The sequence below is a fragment of the Diceros bicornis genome, chromosome 33 (assembly GCF_020826845.1).
Source record: "Diceros bicornis minor isolate mBicDic1 chromosome 33, mDicBic1.mat.cur, whole genome shotgun sequence".
NCBI lineage: Eukaryota > Metazoa > Chordata > Mammalia > Perissodactyla > Rhinocerotidae > Diceros > Diceros bicornis.
In genome coordinates this window covers 19,431,246-19,451,604 of record NC_080772.1, presented here as the reverse complement: position 1 = coordinate 19,451,604, position 20,359 = coordinate 19,431,246, and the positions used below count along the sequence as shown (strand labels likewise).

General features: G+C 37.2%; 2 protein-coding genes across 5 annotated transcripts in view; one reads left to right on the top strand and one right to left on the bottom strand.

Annotated features, from left to right (window-relative positions):
- CSPP1 (centrosome and spindle pole associated protein 1) overlaps positions 1 to 20,359 on the bottom strand; it is a 233,987-nt gene that overhangs the window by 145,503 nt on the left and 68,125 nt on the right. The window lies entirely within an intron of this gene.
- COPS5 (COP9 signalosome subunit 5) lies at positions 843 to 17,074 on the top strand. 2 transcript variants are annotated; one of them, XM_058528821.1, is made up of 8 exons: positions 843 to 1,052; positions 3,525 to 3,759; positions 4,655 to 4,783; positions 5,459 to 5,524; positions 6,080 to 6,165; positions 11,192 to 11,303; positions 15,057 to 15,205; positions 16,835 to 17,074. In XM_058528821.1, the coding sequence occupies exons 1-8, from the start codon at positions 937 to 939 to the stop codon at positions 16,917 to 16,919; spliced, it is 978 nt and encodes a 325-aa protein (XP_058384804.1). In that variant the 5' UTR covers positions 843 to 936; the 3' UTR covers positions 16,920 to 17,074. The 2 variants fall into 2 exon arrangements, with proteins under 2 accessions (XP_058384804.1, XP_058384803.1); XM_058528820.1 differs by having other exon boundaries at positions 975 to 1,246.

The window sequence follows — 20,359 nt, the reverse complement described above, 5'->3', positions numbered from 1 at the left end:
TGGAGACATGAGCTCTGATGCTATTCTTTTGTTTTTCTCCCAGCAAAAAATTTATTGAACATCTATGCTAGGTGACAGGGATAAAACAAGGAACACAAACCTGGTCCCTGTGTTTTGGAACTTAGAATCTAGTGCAGAGAGGGAGAGAGGCGGAGAAGGAAAAATCCCTAAAACAAGAAAATAAATGAAATAATTAAACATTGCATTAACTGTTGGAAGAAAACACCTTGCTGAGATTAATTCGGTCTCGAGGACAGAAGTGGTTTCACAGAGCAATGCTGAAGATTAAACTAAACTATTATAAGAACTGAGTACTGGACATTTTCAGAATACTATTAACTCATATAGATGTTACTTTTTACAAACACGCCAAATAGCATGTTCAGAGCAATCCACCAGTTTCCACAGCCGCCTCCGAACGCTAGAGAACGCCCCTCTGAAAGCGTAGCGCCCAACACCAGGAGCCCACAGGATTTTACGCATGTGCAGTGAATCATCTGGAAGTAAACTAGGATGCCATGTTTATCTTTCTTTCAACCAGCATCCATAACTACTTATATCTCAATTTTTCCACAGACATCCTTATTTTTCAGTCTTTCAACAAACATTTCATTTAAGGTACCCACACCCACATAAAATTTTCTTTCCCCATCCCAGCTTAAGGATCCACCCATTTTTAATATGGCAGAGGCCGAGCGTGCGCAGTACAAACAAAGAGGGCCACTTCCAGTTTCTGGCATAACGTTACCATGCCCTTCTTCCGGTGCGGAAGGCTATACCATTCCCGTAGCCAACATTGTGTTTGTCCTAATTCACACATATAATTTTCCAAGATAATGTGTCCTCATTTCAGCCACAGGAAGATTCCCCTGTCTCTCACTATTATGAAACTGCTGTTTCTATTGTCGCCCCCCGAAGGGTCCCCGCCATCCTCGAATGGTCTGTACCAACTTCACCTCCGGTTCTAGGTGTCATGGCTGCCTCGAGAGCCTAGTACGAGTTTGCACCTGTGGTGGGGAGGGTCCGAAGCCCACAGCCGGAAACCTAGCGAGGTAAAGTTGCGTTTTGGTTGTGGAGGCGACGACTTCTCCGATTCCTCAACGATGGCGGCGTCCGGGAGTGGTATGGCCCAGAAAACCTGGGAATTGGCCAACAACATGCAGGAAGCCCAGAGTATCGATGAAATCTACAAATACGACAAGAAACAGCAGCAGGAAATCCTGGCGGCGAAGCCCTGGACTAAGGAGTGAGGAGGTCCCTGGCGAGACGCAGGGGAGGGAAGGGGTGGCGGGAGTTTGAGACCCAGAGAAGTGGGAATTGAAGGGGTGGAGAGCCTGTCTTTTCGTGGGCAGGGAGGAGAAAGAATATGCGCCTGAGAAATTTTTGTCTACCTCTTATCCCCGCAAGTAGAGATCTTAAGCTCCTCCACGGGGGCTTGCTTCGACTGCCCTATCTGTTTCTTTAACCCGTTTGCCTCCGGAGGATGGAAGAGGAAAACGGCAAGCGGTGATTTGGGTTGTCACTTCTCAACATCCGTTTTGTCGTATATGCCACCCACTATGCATTGAATCCTGCGTCTATAGACACCTTCTTGGGACCTTCAGCTGATCCCATACTGGAGACTGCAGCTGTCTTCAGAAATTGAGTTAGCCCAAGGGTCTCTAAAATAACTATGTGCCATCTTTTAGAGATCTATAATTGTTTTTTGATTGCTGGTAATTATTTCAGAAACACAAGGAGGCTCTACCCAGTCTCCCAAAATGTTACTCTACCAGTGCACATAAACTAGAAATTATATCAATAGAATTTAGGGCTCCTTGCCTCTTAGCAAAACCCCTGTGTCCCTGGGAGTGATGACAAATCGAGGTTCATTACTCAGCATTTATCCTTTCCTGAGAACAGATTTTGTTAAGGAGAAAGTAAAAAAAGCACAATCTCTCTAATGGAGAGAAAGAAAGGAGAGCGGTGGTTAACAACAAAAACTGTACTTCATTTGTCTCCCAGTTTTTTATGAGGCAAGCTTTAAGTGTCAGTATTCAGATTTAGCAGTGTTCATTGAGTACTTAATATGGGCTGAGCGCTGAGCTAGGAATTTCCATATGTCATTTAATTCTCATGACAACACAGTACTGTATTTTCATTCCTTTTTTGAAGATAAGAAAACAAGCAAATACAGTAACTTATTTTATGATCACACTAAGGCAATGAACTCTTAAGTGAGCAATAGTCAGACCCAAGATCAAATCTCACAGCTGTCACTAGTTGATTCATCCTAGGAAATTTACTTATCCATCTTCATTTTTTAATCTGTAACGTGGAAATAAGACGTACCTATTGGTCATGCCATAAAGATTAGATGAGGTAATGTATAAAAACGGGTCTAGAATGTATGTAATAGGAGCACAATAACTGTGTCTTTTTTTCTTTTCCCCAGTAAATGGAGGAGCCAAGATTTTAATTCATGTCTTGACTCCCAAGACCACGTCTCCATATTTTTCAGTTGTGATTGAAATCTGTGGGCAGACATCTTAAAAAGGCTTCTCAGAAACATTGACTGACCACTCTATACAGACTGGTTAGTTTGCCTGATTGTCTTCTTACTTCTATAGCAGGCTATGCATTTTAGGTTGATGTAGCCTATTAAATATTTGGAAACTATCAGGTTGCCTCACTGATTTTGGATGATTATATTCATCCTAGCTGTCTTGGGCTGCATCAATGAGACAGAAAATGTAATTTTATTCAAGAGCAGTTTAGTCACATCCACAAATGACAAACTCTGAAGTAGTGATTAGAGTAGAACTGAAGATATTAGGGCTACATTTTCAATTTTGAAGCTGATACCACAGAGAGAAGCCACACTCTTCAACACACTATTCTTTGGGAGTATTGTAAAAGATAGGTTAATAATGCTAATAACAGCTAGCACTTACAAAGTTTTAGTATGTGTCAGGCACTAAGCTAAGCACTTTGTATATATTATTTCATTTACTTTATTTCCTTTTAACAACTCTATAAAATATCCCTATTTACAGATGAGGAAACTGAGGCACAGACATTAAGTGGTGGTCTCAAGGCCACAGCTAGGACCTACACAGATGGATGTCAGAGCCCACATTCTTAACCATTAGGCCAGAAGGTTAAGCCTGAGAACAGTTAGGTACAACCATCCAAACAGAGTCAGAATCAGAGATTTGGTGATTCCAAAATTAATGGAGAAAAAATCTATTAAAGTGGTCATGTAATTCCCTCCTTTCTCCTTGAATAGCATATTTGAAAACTATTTCATACTTTTCCCTTGCCCCAAGGCGAAATACTTTGCAGGACTATGACATATTTATTATTTCCATCCCCCTGTAGGAACTCTGTCCTTTCCTACTTCCTTTTTCTTTCCTACATTCTACATTCTTTCTCCCCCTTCCATCACTGTAAATTCCTCCAATATTTGTTATCTTCACAAAAACTGTCTTTTGAAATTGTACTTTATATAAGAAAGTTAATTACACTGTGCTTTTGTTTTGTAGTCACCATTACTTTAAGTACTGCAAAATCTCAGCATTGGCTCTACTGAAAATGGTGATGCATGCCAGATCAGGAGGCAACTTGGAAGTGATGGGCTTGATGCTGGGAAAAGTGGATGGTGAAACAATGATCATTATGGACAGTTTTGCTTTGCCTGTAGAGGGCACTGAAACCCGAGTAAATGCTCAGGCTGCTGCATATGAGTACATGGCTGCATATATAGAAAATGCCAAACAGGTAAAAATGTTGTTCCTTAAAGTTTAGTAACTGCAAGTTAAGAGTCTCATGGTTACTTCTGGGTTGCTAAGCTTAAAACTATCCTCTTTACATTAAAGTTTCTATTTTAAGTTATTTCCAACAATTTTTATATAAAATGTATATGAGATTAACACGGATTTTTTTTTAAATAAATTCTCACACTCGAGAGTAGGTCTTAAAAATTCTCATCACAAGGAAAAAAAATTTGAACTATGTGTGGTGGTGGATGTTAACTACACTTATTGTGGTGATCATTTTGCAATATATACATATATTAAATCATTATCTCAAAAAAATTTTTTTAAATTCTCACACCCATCATCAGATGTGTGTTTAATACCAAAAATTTGGAAACACCCTAAATATTCCTGAGTATAAAACTGATTAAATAAGTTATGGTATATCCATACAATGAAGTGCTAAGCGGCCTTTAAAAAATAAATAAGTAGTTATCTATATATTTAGTTATATGGAACAAAACCCAGCATATTTTGTTGAATGAAAAAGCAAAGTGTAGAATACTGTCTGTGGTATGCCATTGTGTGTGTTTTTATTAATCTACGTATATGCAAAGAATATCTCTGGAAGATAGGTATGTGAGCAACTGGTTATAGTGGTAATATATAGGAGAAACTGGATAGTTGAGGGGAAAGGTGGAAAGGAGACTGAATAAATTTATTGTACTCGTATCTTGTTAATTTTGTGCTTTGGGCATGTATTATCTATTCAAAATATCTTTTTTTAAACTTGAAAGCAGCATATGCTATGAACTGTTCTGCATACTGTTTTCCATAAAGCATGTAAACAGACAAGTGACAAGTGTCTCTAAGATTAAATAGGAACCTCAGACTCCTTTGCCCTCTTTATTTGTTAGGTTGGCCGCCTTGAAAATGCAATTGGCTGGTATCATAGCCACCCTGGCTATGGCTGCTGGCTTTCTGGGATTGATGTTAGTACTCAGATGCTCAATCAGCAGTTCCAGGAACCATTCGTAGCAGTGGTAGTAAGTATTTTTACACCCAGTTTTAATTAAGTTCTTCATAAAGATATATTAAAGCAAGTATACCGAGAAATAAAAACAGTGTGGTAAAGAGCAAGCCTCTGGTGTCGGTCTGCCTAGGATTGAATCTGAATTCCACCTCTTAGAAGCTGGAATTTTAAACAAGTTACTTAACCTCTCTGCCTCTCTTCCTCCACTCTGTGAGATGAGGGTGATCGCAGCACCTTTGTCTCCGTTCCCTGCACACATAGCAGGCATTCAGTCAGTGTTGACTGAATTGAGTAAGTCAGGAATTTCCGGAGCAGCTCTTGCTATGCTCAGAATGTTTTAGATGCAATCCAGGTTACTAGGAGGAAGATAGAAATTGTTCATCTATTAAAAGAAAAAAAGAAAACTTTCGAAAAAGAGATGAGCAGATCTTCAGATAATATTCTTAAGTAGTATAATAACTAGATCTAATCTCTAAATTAACTGAGACATTTCTATACTTAACCAACTTTATTGAACTTTTATGATTTCTTATTGCCTGTTATTTCGTTATTTTAATTATTGTGTGTGTTATATTTTAATTATTGTGTGTTATTTGTACATACATATTTCTAGGTTTATAATGTTTAAACACATGGAAGTATATAATGATTTTATAATCAGCACATATTAAATATATCTTTCTTGTAGATTGACCCAACAAGAACAATATCTGCAGGGAAAGTGAATCTTGGAGCCTTTAGGACATACCCAAAGGTAATTTTTAAAATTATAAGTCCTTATAATTTTTTAAACTCTAAATATTTGACTTATTTTTAAAGATGTGTTATGATTAGTGTCTGGTTTTGTGCTAAAACAATTTAATAATATTTACAAAATAGCGGTCAAACTACCACAAATTGTCCTTAGCGAAAGATAATACATTTGTGCTATATATTGTTAATTTTACTACAGAAGCAATCTTCATTTGTTATAAGTATCTGTATGCCCATGGCATTCTGACAGGTACTAGAGAAAGAAGCTAAATACATCGATTTCCTTCCCTGCAATCTGCAATATATTAGCACAAGTGTACATCACCTAAGGACAAGAAAAATGAAACTATAAGCAAAATCCAGCCTTCAGCCACCAAATGGGGTTGAGGGAGGGTATAAGCAATTACTTTTTTTATTAGAATGTTTATGTTCAATATTTGGCTCCCCAAAATTAATGTTTCTATAAATAGAAAGGCTTCATAGAAAACATAATGTTTTTTCTCTGTTTTTTGTTTTGTTTTGTTTTTTATCTTCTGTTTTCTTAATTTTTGTTTAGGGCTACAAACCTCCTGATGAAGGACCTTCTGAGTACCAGACTATCCCACTTAATAAAATAGAAGACTTTGGTGTACACTGCAAACAGTAAGTAATTTAAAAATGTATCTGATGCCAAAATCATCATAAGAAACCTTAGGGATCATCCTGTCCAAGCCCCTAATTTTACAGATGAGAAAAAAAGTTCAGGGAGAATGCATTTTGTAATACCTTTTAAATTAATAGTAAGAATATTCAAATTTAGGATAATATTTGAATTTTTTATTAATAATTGTTTTAATCTAACATGTTACTTGCCTTTCACACAACCATAAACATTTTATCAACGTACAAGATACTTGGCCTATTAATAAAACTAACAGTTGAGAGAAGTTGTATTCAGGGCCAGCCCAACACTAGCATGTCTGCAGCCCTCAAAGTACGGAATTTCCACTTAGCAAAAATTTTTCCTAAACTTTTTCACTCTGAAAGTTAAAGAAGCCATACTAAAAACCATTGAACTGTATACTTCTTTAAGATAGTGAAATCTTATGGTATGTGAATTACATCTCAATTTTAAAAAAGTGTTAAAGAAACCAATGAGGACAGTTTTCTCCACCTTCTAAATACATCTTGCCACCTCTCTTATCACCTTGACCTAAGCCACCACCATCTGGAGCCTGAACCAAAGCAGTAGCCTTCTAATTAGTCTTCCTGTTTCTGCCCTTCACCCCTTAAAGGTCTTTTGTCAGCCAAACTGATTCTGTTAAAATGTAAGTCAGATCACGTTCCTCCTTCTCAGAATGACTTTCCACCTCACCAAGAATAAGATCCATAGTCCTTACCATGAACTACACAACCCTATATGGTCTGGCCCCTACAAATTCTGTGAGCTCATCTCCTATCACTGAACATTTGCTCTCTCCAGTCCAACCATAGTGGCCTCCTTAATGGTTTGTCAGATGTGCCAGGCAGGCTCCTGCCTTAGGGCCTTTGCACTTGCTGTTCCCTCTGCCTGGAACATTCTTCGTTATTTCCATGTGGCTCACTAACTACTGCAATCATTGAGCATCTATTTGAAGGTCACATTAGTAGAGAATATGCACTGGTCACCCTATCTAAAATAGCACCTTCCTGTCACTCTGTGTTCCCTTTCCCCACTTTATTTTTCTTCTTAGCACTTGTCACCATCTGATGTTTTTGCTTACTTGTTATTGACCCCATTAGAATGTGAACTTCATGAAAGTAGAATTAATTTATTGCTGTATCCTAACATTTAAAACAGGGCATGGCACGTATAAGGGTAGGCACCTTCCCCCCCAAAAATGTTGCTTAAATGAATAAATGATTCTCCATACCTCCTATCCCAACTTCAAGGAATACCTTTACTACCCATATGCTACTACTGCCCTTATTTTTCTGTTTAGAAATTCTTAGAAAATTCCAGAATTTCTAAAATTGACTTTTTAAATATAGGGTTTCCAGTCATCCCTGACATACTTCTGAAAAAAAGATTCCATTTTATTTTTCAGTTAGAGATTTGGGATTAAATCACTTAATTTGCCCTATTGAAAAGAATTTAAATCATTCCTGTTTGGGAGAATTGCTCCTATGCATGGAAACACCTTTGCTGTGATAGTTTCATTTTCAGGGTAACGGTACATTTTTTTTCGTTTATATTGAGTTGTGGTATCAAAAGTTTCTGTCTTTAAAAAAGAAAAAAAACAAAAATTAAAAAAAAAAAGTTTCTCTCTTTAATACCTAGTCTGCTTTTTCACCACTGGCATCAGCTTTTGAAACAAACAAAAAGACTGAGGCAGTCTAGGCTTTCTGTATCCAAACAAACTTACCTTTTCTGTTTTTCTGAAATATGAGTCTATCACAGAGGAGTAGCTGCTTTCTAGCTACCTACACTGCGACAGCCTAGAATTTGGAACCTGGAATTGCTAGGATATTCAAAGATGTTCAAGAAAGAGTAAACTTTTTCATAGGGCAAATAAGTGGCTTAATTTATTTTTATTTCAAATCTTTAATGAAACTTAGTGCCAAGTGGAGAGAGCAGAGGTCTTGTGCAGGCTGGTTATAGATCCATTTCCTAAATTATTTGATGATGAGCTATATTTGCAGTTTATATTGACCTTTCTTTTTTCTTTCCTACCTTAAATCCCAGATCATAATGCACATCCAAAGTCTGTTTTAAACACGGAATCTAACGTAGATATTAAATGTTTTTAAGTTTGAAGAACCTTAGTGGAAATAGGACACAAAGTTTTTTTAATTAGCTTGTATGTTATCAGTGTTATACAAGCACGTAGTTTAAAGAGTCAAATGGTTCTATGAAACTTATTATGAAAAGCAACAATCTTGTACCATTCCCTTTCCCATCTCCTAGAGGCGGTCACTTAAACTACTGTAGTTATTCCTTTAAGTATTTACCCCCATATCTTCAAACAACATGCTGATAGTGCTACTTCTTGATTTTCAGTTCTAGGCAGTATCTATTATTGACTTCCCGTACAGAAGATGAGGATTTAGCTCCACGAGTAATTTTGAATATTCTTCTTGTTTTCAACTCTGCTACTGAGATTTGCAGCTAATCACTACATATTAGACCAAAAATTTCATTGCATCAACCTACGGAATTAAAACAGTAATTACATTAAGGTGATCCAAAAATTTTAAAACATAAAAATCTATTCTAGACCCTCAAGTTTGAGTTCCCCTAATTTCCATCCTGTATAAATCTCCATATCTGTGGCTATGCTCATCCTCTGATCGCTTTTTTCCCTCAAGTATCAGAGGTACAACTCCTCTTTCTAAAGCTGACCTTTCCACTTGAGCCCCTGCTTCCTCTCCCCATCCCTAACCCCCTCAACTCCTGCGGCCTCACTTCTTAAATACTCTCTTAAATGTCTACACTCTGGATGTAAAAATAAAGGCTGTAAGGTTTTGGTAATAGACATAATTTTTCATCTTTTCTCTGCCATTTAGTAGCTATATGGCTTTGAGCAAGGTCTTTACTCTCTAAATCTGTTTTTTTGTCTTTAGAATGGGAGTAATAAATCCTTCCTTGTATGGTTGTAAGGAAGATTAAATGAGAATGTATGTACAGCACCCAGGACATAATATACACTCAAGAAATGCACTGTTCCACTTCCACACTTCACTAGCTGTGTCCTTTCTATCTTCAGATATGCACGGGTATCTTAATCTTGAAAAAGCCTTCACTTAATTCTGATGTCTTTAAATTCTTATTCTTTTTTATTTCTTCACTCCTGAATTTAATTAACAAGCATTTTTTGTTGTGTCCACGTGTCTTTATCTTTTGCACCACTAACCTGAGCCTGAGCCTTTATCTCTTCACATCTACACTGCCGCAGTGGCATCCTTTGTGGTATCCCTGCCCCAGTTTCTCTCCTCTAACAATCTTACCACCACCAGTTTTCTGAAACACTTCTTTGGCCATATCATTGCTCTGCTCAAACATCTTCCATGAGTTCCAAGTACCCAGAAGATAAAGTAAATTTATTAGCCTTTTATGTAATGTCTTCCCCCAACTAGACCCCAACATGGCTTTCTAGGTTTCCCTTACATAATTCTCCTGCTCTTGCTAAATTGTCCGGGCAAACTGATTTACTTATTATTCCTTTCATGGCTTTCCTTTTTGTGAGTTGATGCTCTCTGCCTAATGCCCTCCTTGCTCTCAACATATCCACACTATAGACTCATGTAAAGGTTCCTCTAAATCCTGCCTTCTCCCTGGGGCTTCTGAGGCAGTTCTCTCTACACTAAGAAGACTCATTATCTCTAACATTTAATTGGTAGGTGATTTATTTTATACATGCACTATAGCATCACTTACTGTTATTCAACATATATATAAATATATATATTTTTTGTGTGTGTGAGGAAGATCAGCCCTGAGCTAACATCCGTGCTAATCCTCCTCTTTTTGCTGAGGAAGACCAGCCCTGAGCTAACATCTATTGCCAATCTTCCTCTTTTTTTTTTCCCCAAAGCCCCAGTAGATAGTTGTATGTCATTGTTGCACATCCTTCTAGTTGCTGTATGTGGGACGCGGCCTCAGCATGGCCGGACAAGTGGTGCGTCGGTGTGCGCCCAGGATCCGAACCCGGGCCGCCAGTAGCGGAGCGAGCGCACTTAACCGCTAAGCCACGGGGCCGGCCCTCAACATATATTATTATATTTTACTTTTTGTGGATTCATCCCACATCTCCCATATAAGTGGTAATCTCCTTAAGATAAAGAAGTCTCTTGTGTTTTTTTGTATCCATTGATGTACGGAACCTAGTGAGATATTTAAATATTTATTACTGGGCCGGCCCCGTGGCTTAGCGGTTAGGTGCTCGCGCTCCGCTGCTGGCGACCCGGGTTCGGATCCCGGGCACGCACCGACACACCGCTTCTCTGGCCATGCTGAGGCCGCGTCCCACATACAGCAACTAGAAAGATGTGCAGCTATGACATACAACTATCTACTGGGGCTTTGGGGGAAAAAATAAATAAATAAATAAAATTATAAATATTTATTACTTAAAAACATACGTTTTTCAGACAGTTAACCAAATTTTCCTTGCTATCCCTGATTATAAATTAGGCACGTTTGGAAGCAGTAGTAATTCTTATAGGTGCCTTAAGGACCTACTTTGAAATTTGCTTTTCCAAAAAGCAGTAGGTCCTAATTGGGGGATTAGAAAGGGAGGAATGAGGAATCAACATGTCATTTTCAGTATTTTAAAAAGCCTAACAAAAATTATAGTTGATCCTGGAGAGGCAGTGCATTTATGTGCTATTGGCTGGAATTTAATGGACTCAATAACATGGATAAACATATGTCATTCAGAAGTTCTGACTGGTTGTTGATAACTTCTTGGGAATTTCTGGGCTCTACAGAGGGAAGAAATATAACACAAGAAAGTTTAGTAAACAGCAGATTTGAAACCACACCCCTGAAGAGTAAGGAAACCATGGTTACTTATTGTTCTGTTGGACTAAAAACTAAAACATGACTATTTGCATATAAAATGTAATTCATTTAAATTTGGCCATAACTTTTATATGATGTGGTTGAATGTTTTTTTTTACTTACTAAATTTGTGCTTTTGTTTCATAGATATTATGCCTTAGAAGTCTCATATTTCAAATCCTCTTTGGATCGCAAATTGCTTGAGCTTTTGTGGAATAAATATTGGGTGAATACGCTGAGTTCCTCTAGCTTGCTTACTGTAAGTACTGTACTTGCAAGGGACACATTTGAATTTTATCTAAGCTACATAAGTTGTTTAATATCTGAAACTCTTTTTCATGGAAAGGCTATACCTGACTTGCCCAAGACACCAGGGCTGAGGTCAGATTCTGCACAACTGGAGCTGGATTGGGATACTAGGCCAAGCCAAGGTCTGTGTCATGTACCATTGAGACCACGTATAAATGGCAAATATAGTGGCCAGATGAGGGTGAGATCTGCCCCTGCCTTAAAGAGACTTACAGAGGGAAAAATACAAATTCTGTTTTTTGTTGTATCAATTGAGTGTCTCAGGTAGGACTCTGGTTACAAGTGACAGAAGACCCAACCAAACTGGCTTAAACAAAAAAGAGAATCAAGTAAGCTGCAAAGTACAGGAGTAGGGCTTACTTCAGGCACAGTTAAGTTTGAATTCAAACAATATTATGAAGTCTTGGTCTTTCTCTCTCAGCTTTGATTTCATGTCAGTTGGCTTCATTTTCAGGCTTCATGTGAGAGCAGGATGGCAGCATTAGCTTAATACCTCCCAGCCTCTCAGTTTCATGTTCAAAAGAGAAGATCAAGGTGCACACACACACACACACACACTTACGTACATTCACACCTGCATAGTCCCAGGCAAAGCCTTGTTGTGTCTGAGCTTTACTTAGGTCACATGCCCATCCTTAAACCTGCGCCGGGCCAAGGGAATGAACACCATGAGTGGCTGTGGCTGGGCCAGGGCAAGTGCTTCACTGCTGGGCTGGGGTAGAAGAAACTCTTCCAGAGCACATGGACTAAAAATGGAGAATGGGAAGGAAGGAAGGAAATCAGAATATCGTTACCTTAAAGCAGCAGATGCTGGGCAACAAAAAAAAAAAGTCACTGAATATTTTCCAGTATATCATTAAAACCTAACATATTTAGATGGATATTTATTTCACAAGCTTCTATCTAGAGCTTAGGAAGAGTTTTTTTTTTTTTACTTTTTTTTAAAGTAGGCCACTTCATATAGTACAGTAGAGCATAATGGTTAGAACCACAAAATTTGGAATAAAATAAACTTGGTTCAAAAACAACTCTGCCACTTTACTAGCTGTGTGTGACCTTCAGTAAGTTATATATTAATGTGACTGAGCCTTTCTTGGGCTCAGTGATAATAGTACCTACATCATTAAGTATACTGAAAATTAAATATTTTATATAAAGCAATTACCAAAGTGCCTGGCATATAATAAAGCCTCAATAAATGATTATTTTTATTTTTTGTTTGGTGAGCATTGTATTCATGGGAAAAGACCTCACTTGAGCATATTTACTATGATTTTAAACACAATTCTGACAAGCTTTCTATTCTTATTTCTTATCCTCAATGGTCACAAGTAGCAAATTAGAAGTAAGGAGAGTGCTCATAATAGCAAACATTTATTAAGTGCTTCCTATGTGCCAGACACTGCTAAATGCTTTATGTGTGTTGTTTCCTTAGAGGCAAGTATACTAATAGCAGCCAGAAGTGACACCTGATGGCAAGGGGAGAAAACACTAAGACCAGAGCAGTCTGAACCTTTGTGTAAAGGCAAATAGCTCTACCTACTCAGCCTTCTGGCTGTCCCTGTATTCCAGCACTGCATATATTGAGGACATTAATAATCAAGAAAAGGTTAAATTATATTTCCTCTTTTCTTTGTGGTTTTATATGTAGTACATGACAGCACTTTAAGAAAAAATATATAAATATATGTTCAACTCATCTCTTTCCCCAGCTAAACCATGTAACTTAAAAGCTACCAGAAAAGTGTTATTTTCGATTTAAGCAATTAGTTCCCTGTATTCATTCTCTGTGTGTTTGAAAGGTAATTGGTCATTTTATTTCATTTTAATAGTATAACTGTTTCTGCCATCCTGCATTTTTATGGCTTGAGCAGCTATATCTTCTAATTGTGAAGTGGTCTATAAACTTTAGAGTTTTTTCCAAATCTCTGGCAGTACAAAACGTATTGGTGTCCTAAACCATTTAGATCCAGACAAAAGTGAATATAATTGCATCTTTTAAAAATATCATAAGTTTCTAAAATCACTGGAAGAGCTGGTAGCAATTTAAAGGGCCCTCAGTAGTAACTACGATGACAACAAATAACTTGTCTTGTTTGGTGGTTGAACTGTATTTCCTGTACACTGTCTTAAAAACTGAGCAAATAGAATAACATTCTAATTGTTGCCAAGTTTTCATTTAATCTTCACTCTCTTTTATAGAAGATATATGAAAAAATATATTTAGACTAAATATTTTTCGTGAAAAAAATATTTTTAGACTAAACCTTTTTAAAAAGATACCCCATAAAAGTCTTTTTGAAATATCATAGTTAAGTGCATATATATAACTATTAAATTTTTTCTTTTTAAAAGTATGAGCCAGCCTGGTGGTGTACTGCTGAAGTTCGTGCGCTCCACTTTGCTGGCCCTGGGGTTCACAGGTTCAGATCCCAGGTGCAGACCTACACACCGCTCATCAAGCCATGCTATGGCAGCATCCCATATACAAAATAGAGGAAGATGGGCACAGATGTTAGCTCACGGCTAGTCTTCCTCAGCAAAGAGAGGAAGATTGGCAACGGATGTTAGCTCAGGGCTGATCTTCCTCACAAGAAAAAAAAGTTTAAAAAGTATGAAATATTAAAAGACGAAACGGTATATATAATATTCCAGCTTACCAAATATAGGTGTGCATGTGAACATATAGCAATACTCTAAAATATAACTCTGGTTATAGCTAGGTGGAGGGAATATAGGTGTTTCCTTTTTTCTTTATATTGCTCTACATTTTCCAAGTTGTCTGCAGTAACTATTAATTTTATAATCAGAAAAGTTAAAACAAATGTTATTTTAAAAATATTCTCATAAGTACTAATTCTGGAAGTTCAACAAGAATAACAAAATTAGCCAACAATTATTAAACCTTTACTAGCTGCCATGGGCAGTCCTAAGAGCTTTATATATGTTACTTAATTTAACCTTCACTATAGCCTTAAGATAGAAATTATTGCCTTCCTCCCCCATTTTCAGAAGAGGACCTGGAGGCATAGAAAAGTAAAGGAACTATCCGGAGGCCTCCCAACTAATCTGCAGCAAGGCCAGAACCTGGATTCCGATCTGTGTACTTCAAAGCCTCTCATAATAACAAATATTAGATTTAAATAGTCAAAAAGAAAAATTCTGAATTTAAGGGGAAAAACTGTACACTTGAACCACTTGAACTTTGCAATCAGTTTTTTTTTTTCCCCCTGAGGAAGATCAGCCCTGAGCTAACATCCATACCAATCCTCCTCTTTTTGCTGAGGAAGACCGGCTCTGAGCTAACATATATTGCCAGTCCTCCTCCTTTTTTTCCCCTAAGCCCCAGCAATGGTTGTATGTCATAGTTGCACATCCTTCTAGTTGCTATATGTGGGACGCTGCCTCAGCATGGCCGGAGAAGCAGTGCGTCAGTGCGCACCGGGGATCTGAACCCGGGCCGCCAGTAGCAGAGTGCGCGTACTTAACCGCTAAGACACAGGGCCGGCCCCTGCAATCAGTTTTTGCAAGTTTAATCTGACTTCTTACTTCACTGACTATCCACTTAGATTTCATAGTGGAATTCTTTGTAAATGAAATGTTCTATTTAGAAGAAAATTAATTTACATTAAAATATATATATATATATATTTTTAAATATGGACTTGTATTGTATACTGACACAATACCATTTTCCCCACAGAATGCAGACTATACCACTGGTCAGGTCTTTGATTTGTCTGAAAAGTTAGAGCAGTCAGAAGCCCAGCTGGGACGGGGGAGTTTCATGTTGGGTTTAGAAACACATGACCGAAAGTCAGAAGACAAACTTGCCAAAGCTACACGAGACAGGTAAGAGTGAATCTAATCCTGCCTCTAAGTCTTTTTGTTTCAAGATTTCCAAATAATAGTAGGATTCAAATTCCTTATGGCTCAACTTAACTTATAACTTAATCAAATGGAATCTGAATATTAACTTCTTGGGACCTTTAAGAGTTGTCAAATGTAGATTTTAACTTTGAAATTTTAGGAGACATTAGGTAAGAACATTTAAAGCTTAAAGATCTAGGTAATGTTATGAAATACTCCCAGTCACCTTTTCTAGGTTCAGCTAGAAAATGTAACAAAGAAAACCAGTCCATTGCTGGATCGTTAAAAAAAAAATTTATTTACAAAAGTATGTCCTAACCTATTCTAATCATCTTCTGAGTGATTAAATTAGGATTTCTTAAATTTATCAAATTTCAAATTTTTATAAAGTTTTAAACCGCTAAATATCACAGAAATTTTGTATCTCTCTTAAGTTATTCTTCTGAAATTATCCTTTATACAGTAATTTAGTATCCTAAATTTCACTACTAAGAATTTGTTAGGAACAAACTTGGGATATGTTCTCTGATAACTTAGGAAATAATTATGTGGCCCTTCAGATGCATACAGAATTGGGAACACTACCTACATAATATTTACTTTCACAAAAATTTGAATTTTAATGTGATAATTAGGGGCAAAGGAGAAGGGAAAATTATGTTGACATCTATATAAACCGATACACCTTGCCATCCATTTTAAGAAAAACTGGACTGGTCAATAGGAAAGGGAAGACGAAGTATATTAGGAGCAGAAGCCATCTTGAGTTAGAATTATCTCATTCCTTCCTTCTCCATGGGTTTTTAGAAGGTAGAGTAAGTGGCCTAGATAAAAATTACATTTTTCTTTGACATTATGTCTCATTTTTGTTACTTGCTCTGAGTGTGCATTTTTGCTCATCTGTCTTTATGTCTGTGATTTGTAATTTTATCTACATTTACATCTCAATTTCTTATGAAGCAAAAATTTCACTATGGGAATGTCTCCAATTAGGAAGGACAAAAGTAGTTGTACAAAAGTAGAGGATTTTCCTTTTTTGAGTAACCTTAAAAGAATTGCATCTCTTCTGAGTATTGTTGGGTTTTTATCGTCTTTTGCTTTTTAGTTTTTATCAATTCAAAAATCTGAGTCCTTTACCCATTAACCTAATTTTGACTCTTAATTGTTTGAAAGATGTTTGTGATTATTTCAGGAAAAAAAGCATAGGATTCTTTAAAATTATTTTTTTAGTTATTCTAAGTAATAAACAACAAGGAATAACAGATTTTAATGTAATATTGAATCACTCTGTAATTATGAATTATATATAGTTTCAGTCACCTTCTAAAACAGAAGCCCAAGCCGCTGACATGTATCAAAATTAACTGTTATGAATTATATCAAATTTTACATTGTCATTCTCTTTTGAAGGTGCTAGTAAGTAGTGAAATGGTCAAAAGACACGCAGAAGGCTAAAAATCCCAAGAGTAAACTATAAATTGGCGTGGTTTGGAGAGTATGAATGAAGTGAAAATCATTATTGAGGGTGCAAGGATGGAAATGTGGGGGAACTTACATGTTTGAAATAGTTTTCAGTTCTTGTGACATTATATATTTTTTTTTTCTTTCCAGCTGTAAAACAACCATAGAAGCTATCCATGGATTGATGTCTCAGGTTATTAAGGATAAACTGTTTAATCAAATTAACATCTCTTAAACAATCACTGAGTAGTACTTTTGCCTGAAAGCCAGTATGAGAAAAATACTCAAGCAACACTTTAAAACCAGTTACCAAAAATCTGATTAGAAGTATAAGGTGCTCTGAAGTGTCCTAAATATTAACATTCTGTAATAAAAGTCTTTAAAATGAAATTGTTCTTTCATTGTTTTGTGGGAGGGGTTACATTATTTTTCTAGTATCCTTTAATGTTCTTGAATATAAGGGAAAGTAATATTTATTAGAACCTTTCTTTTTTTTTTTTTTCCCCCATAGTCCCAGTAGATAGTTGTACGTCATAGCTGCACATCCTTCTCGTTGCTGTATGTGGGACGAGGCCTCAGCATGGCCGGAGAAGCGGTGCGTAGGTGCGCGCCCGGGATCCGAACCCGGGCCGCCAGCAGCGGAGCACACGCACCCAACCGCTAAGCCACGGGGCCGGCCCAGAACCTTTCTTTTTTTAAAGAGTTTTGTCTGTCTAAATTAGTCAAAGAATTTCAGCATTTCACTTGCCATACTGATTGTCAGAGCCACTTTTCAATTTGCCTATACCTTCTTTTGACAGTCCATTAATAAAAATATAATTTAACATAATGTTTTTATGTTCCTATGAAACATTAACCAAGTCACACCATAAATTATTTTCCTGACAATCAAATAACTTATTTGAGACACAGCCTAGCACAGGGTATCTAGTCATTCAAATATTCATCAAGTGCCTTTACTAAACCAGGCCCAGTTTTATTCTCTAGAGATATTCTGAACAAGATAGACATGGCCACCATCCTCACAAAACTTACCATGGAGGCTAAAGCTAAGTTAACAAGAACCTAAGTATACTGCTGTGAAGGGAGAAATAAAGTGTGCTGGGGAACTCTCAGGAGGAACATTTATCCCAGAGAGGAGTTACCACAGTAAGCTTCCTGAAGGAAGTAATCTGACATTAAGCTGAAATTTTAAAGATAAGAGGACTAGCCAGAAAAAGCATAATGGGGAGGCAATTACTTTTACAGGCAGAGAGTACAGCAATGTGTGGAAGGCCAGAGGCAGAGAGCAAGAACCTAGAATCTTCAAGAACTGCGATTCAGTGAGACTTGAGAGTGTCGAGTAGGATGTGGGGAGTGCCAAGAGATGACTTCAATAGGTAAAATGAGGGTAGATCCTGCAGGGGCCTTATGAACTTGATCATAACAGCAATGGGGAATTATAAGAGTTTTAAAGAGCAGAAATATACTAGATTGATGTTTCTAAGAGCATTCTGCTATGAGATTTGGGGATGAAGGCTGAATGAGAGCAGATGAGATGTACTGTGGAAAATAAACAGTGAGAAGAGGGCCCAAGATGAATCGTGGAAACATCAAATTTAAAAATGGGCAGAAGAAGAAGAGACCACAGGAACAGAGAAGTAAGAAAAACTTTAAGAAGTAATTTACCACTGACTTCACATGCTGCCAAGAGGTCAGGGAAAACAAAGCCATTAGATTTGGCAATGAGGCAGTCTTTGGTAAGATGAGGAAGCCAACTAACATTACACAGTATCCACATACTTTCTCAGACAGTTGATGCTTTATTAGCATTTTGGTCTTATTTTATATCCCTTTAAATAAAAGCAGGCATCCCCAATTTCAGATAGCTCAACCGAACTTCCATTTTTATGCCCTTTAAAAGAAAAATCATGACTTCCCCCAAAGAGCAGCCAAAATATGTATTTGCTGCCACAGCCTTCAGCAACACCAACACCGTATTGAGCCATTCAATTAGGAACACTGATAAGCTTGTTGAGGTTTCTCTGACAAACATGGTTGAATGGTTAAGATTTTGACATGAAATAGTAAGGAGTCACTGAAGTCACCATGAAAACATACTAGCAGTTTTCATTCCAAGACTTGAATACAGTTATCCCCATTTAATTTGACATTGGTGACCTCATCAATTAAGACATCTTGGTGTGATGGAAAATGCCTATGCTAACAATAGAGAGAATTATCAGGAAAAGAAAGCTTTTCAGTCCTAACTTCATTGGACTCATTTTGAGAAGTCTCAGTATTTCAGTTATGATGCCTTGGTTGGAAGTAACAACAAAAAAACCAGTTGCTTGAACAATAAGAAGAATTTGTTGACTCATCTAACTCCAGAGTCCCGAATCATATTTGACTTAGGCACAGTTGGATTAGGCTTCCTGTTATGGTTCTCAGCTCTGCCCTCCACATATTGACCTAACCCTCACGCTAGATTCCCCCAAACTGGCTGCACACCAAAGCATCCAGTTAGGGGGAAAGAGCTGCTCACGATTGTCAAAATAAGGTTCCAATTGCTCTAACTTGGGTTATGAGCCCACCCCTGGGATTATATATAGTGACTGGTTTAGACCAATTAAGGGCCACCCCTGGAGCTGGGAGTGAGATCAATAACACCCAAAATGCATAACTACTAAACACTGAGCGGTTAAATGATACTACAGAGACAACCAACAATGTCCCCTCTACTCAACGGTCTAGCCTAGGCAAAAATAGCCCCAGAAAGGAGCATTTGTGTTTTATTGTAAATGTAGTTACTTTATTAAAAAGCAAGATCCTTTACAAATATTTTTAGAGTATAACTTTAAATTTTAATATATTGTCATGATCACTTTTGGCCAATTTATAATATTGAGCTTTCAGGAAATCAGGGTTTAATTTGCAGCCATCATTCAGAAACTAAGTCATGAATTGGGGTTGCCTTTTCCTGCAAAGTATTATCTTACAGCCTTGAGCTATTCAGGAGCTGAAAAGGCCATTTTCTAAGTGAAGTCTGTTTTTTGTTCAGTTTCAGATTTTTTCACAGATAATTTCAAGCTCCTTGGTGATAATATACAGGAAATGTCAATCGTCATCAAAAACTTAATCCCCATGCCCAAGTAATAAAACTAGAGCCAGAAGCACAGGCTGGAGCAGAGATAGAGAGAAATCAGTGGATATGGAATGGGGATTGGGACCAGTTAAGGGTACAGTGAGATCCCAGAATCAAAGGTATTCCAAATTTTCCAGATTGTTTTAGTATCTCAAGGTCCTAGTTCCATACAATTCAACAACATTAACTTTCTCTCTTTATATAGAGAGAGGGAGAATGTATGCATTTAGTACCATTTTTAGGTTACACTGTCCAGTTATTTGAGTACTTCATTCTACATGTTTTATTTATTGATTAAAATAAGATACCACACAAATTGTTATTTTGAAATCAGTAGTACTGCCAAGAACAAAGAGCCAACAGGGGAAGAGAAACTGTTTGTGCTCCATTGTTTCTGAATTTGGAAAACAAGCGCTGAGACCAAAGATCGTGTGCTCCATTTGAGGGATCAAGTGTGAAGATTGTGTCACAATTTAGTATGACTATCTGGTATTCGGGATTTTGAAAAATCCCTGCATTGCACAATAGAATAACAAACTACCCAATAGTGC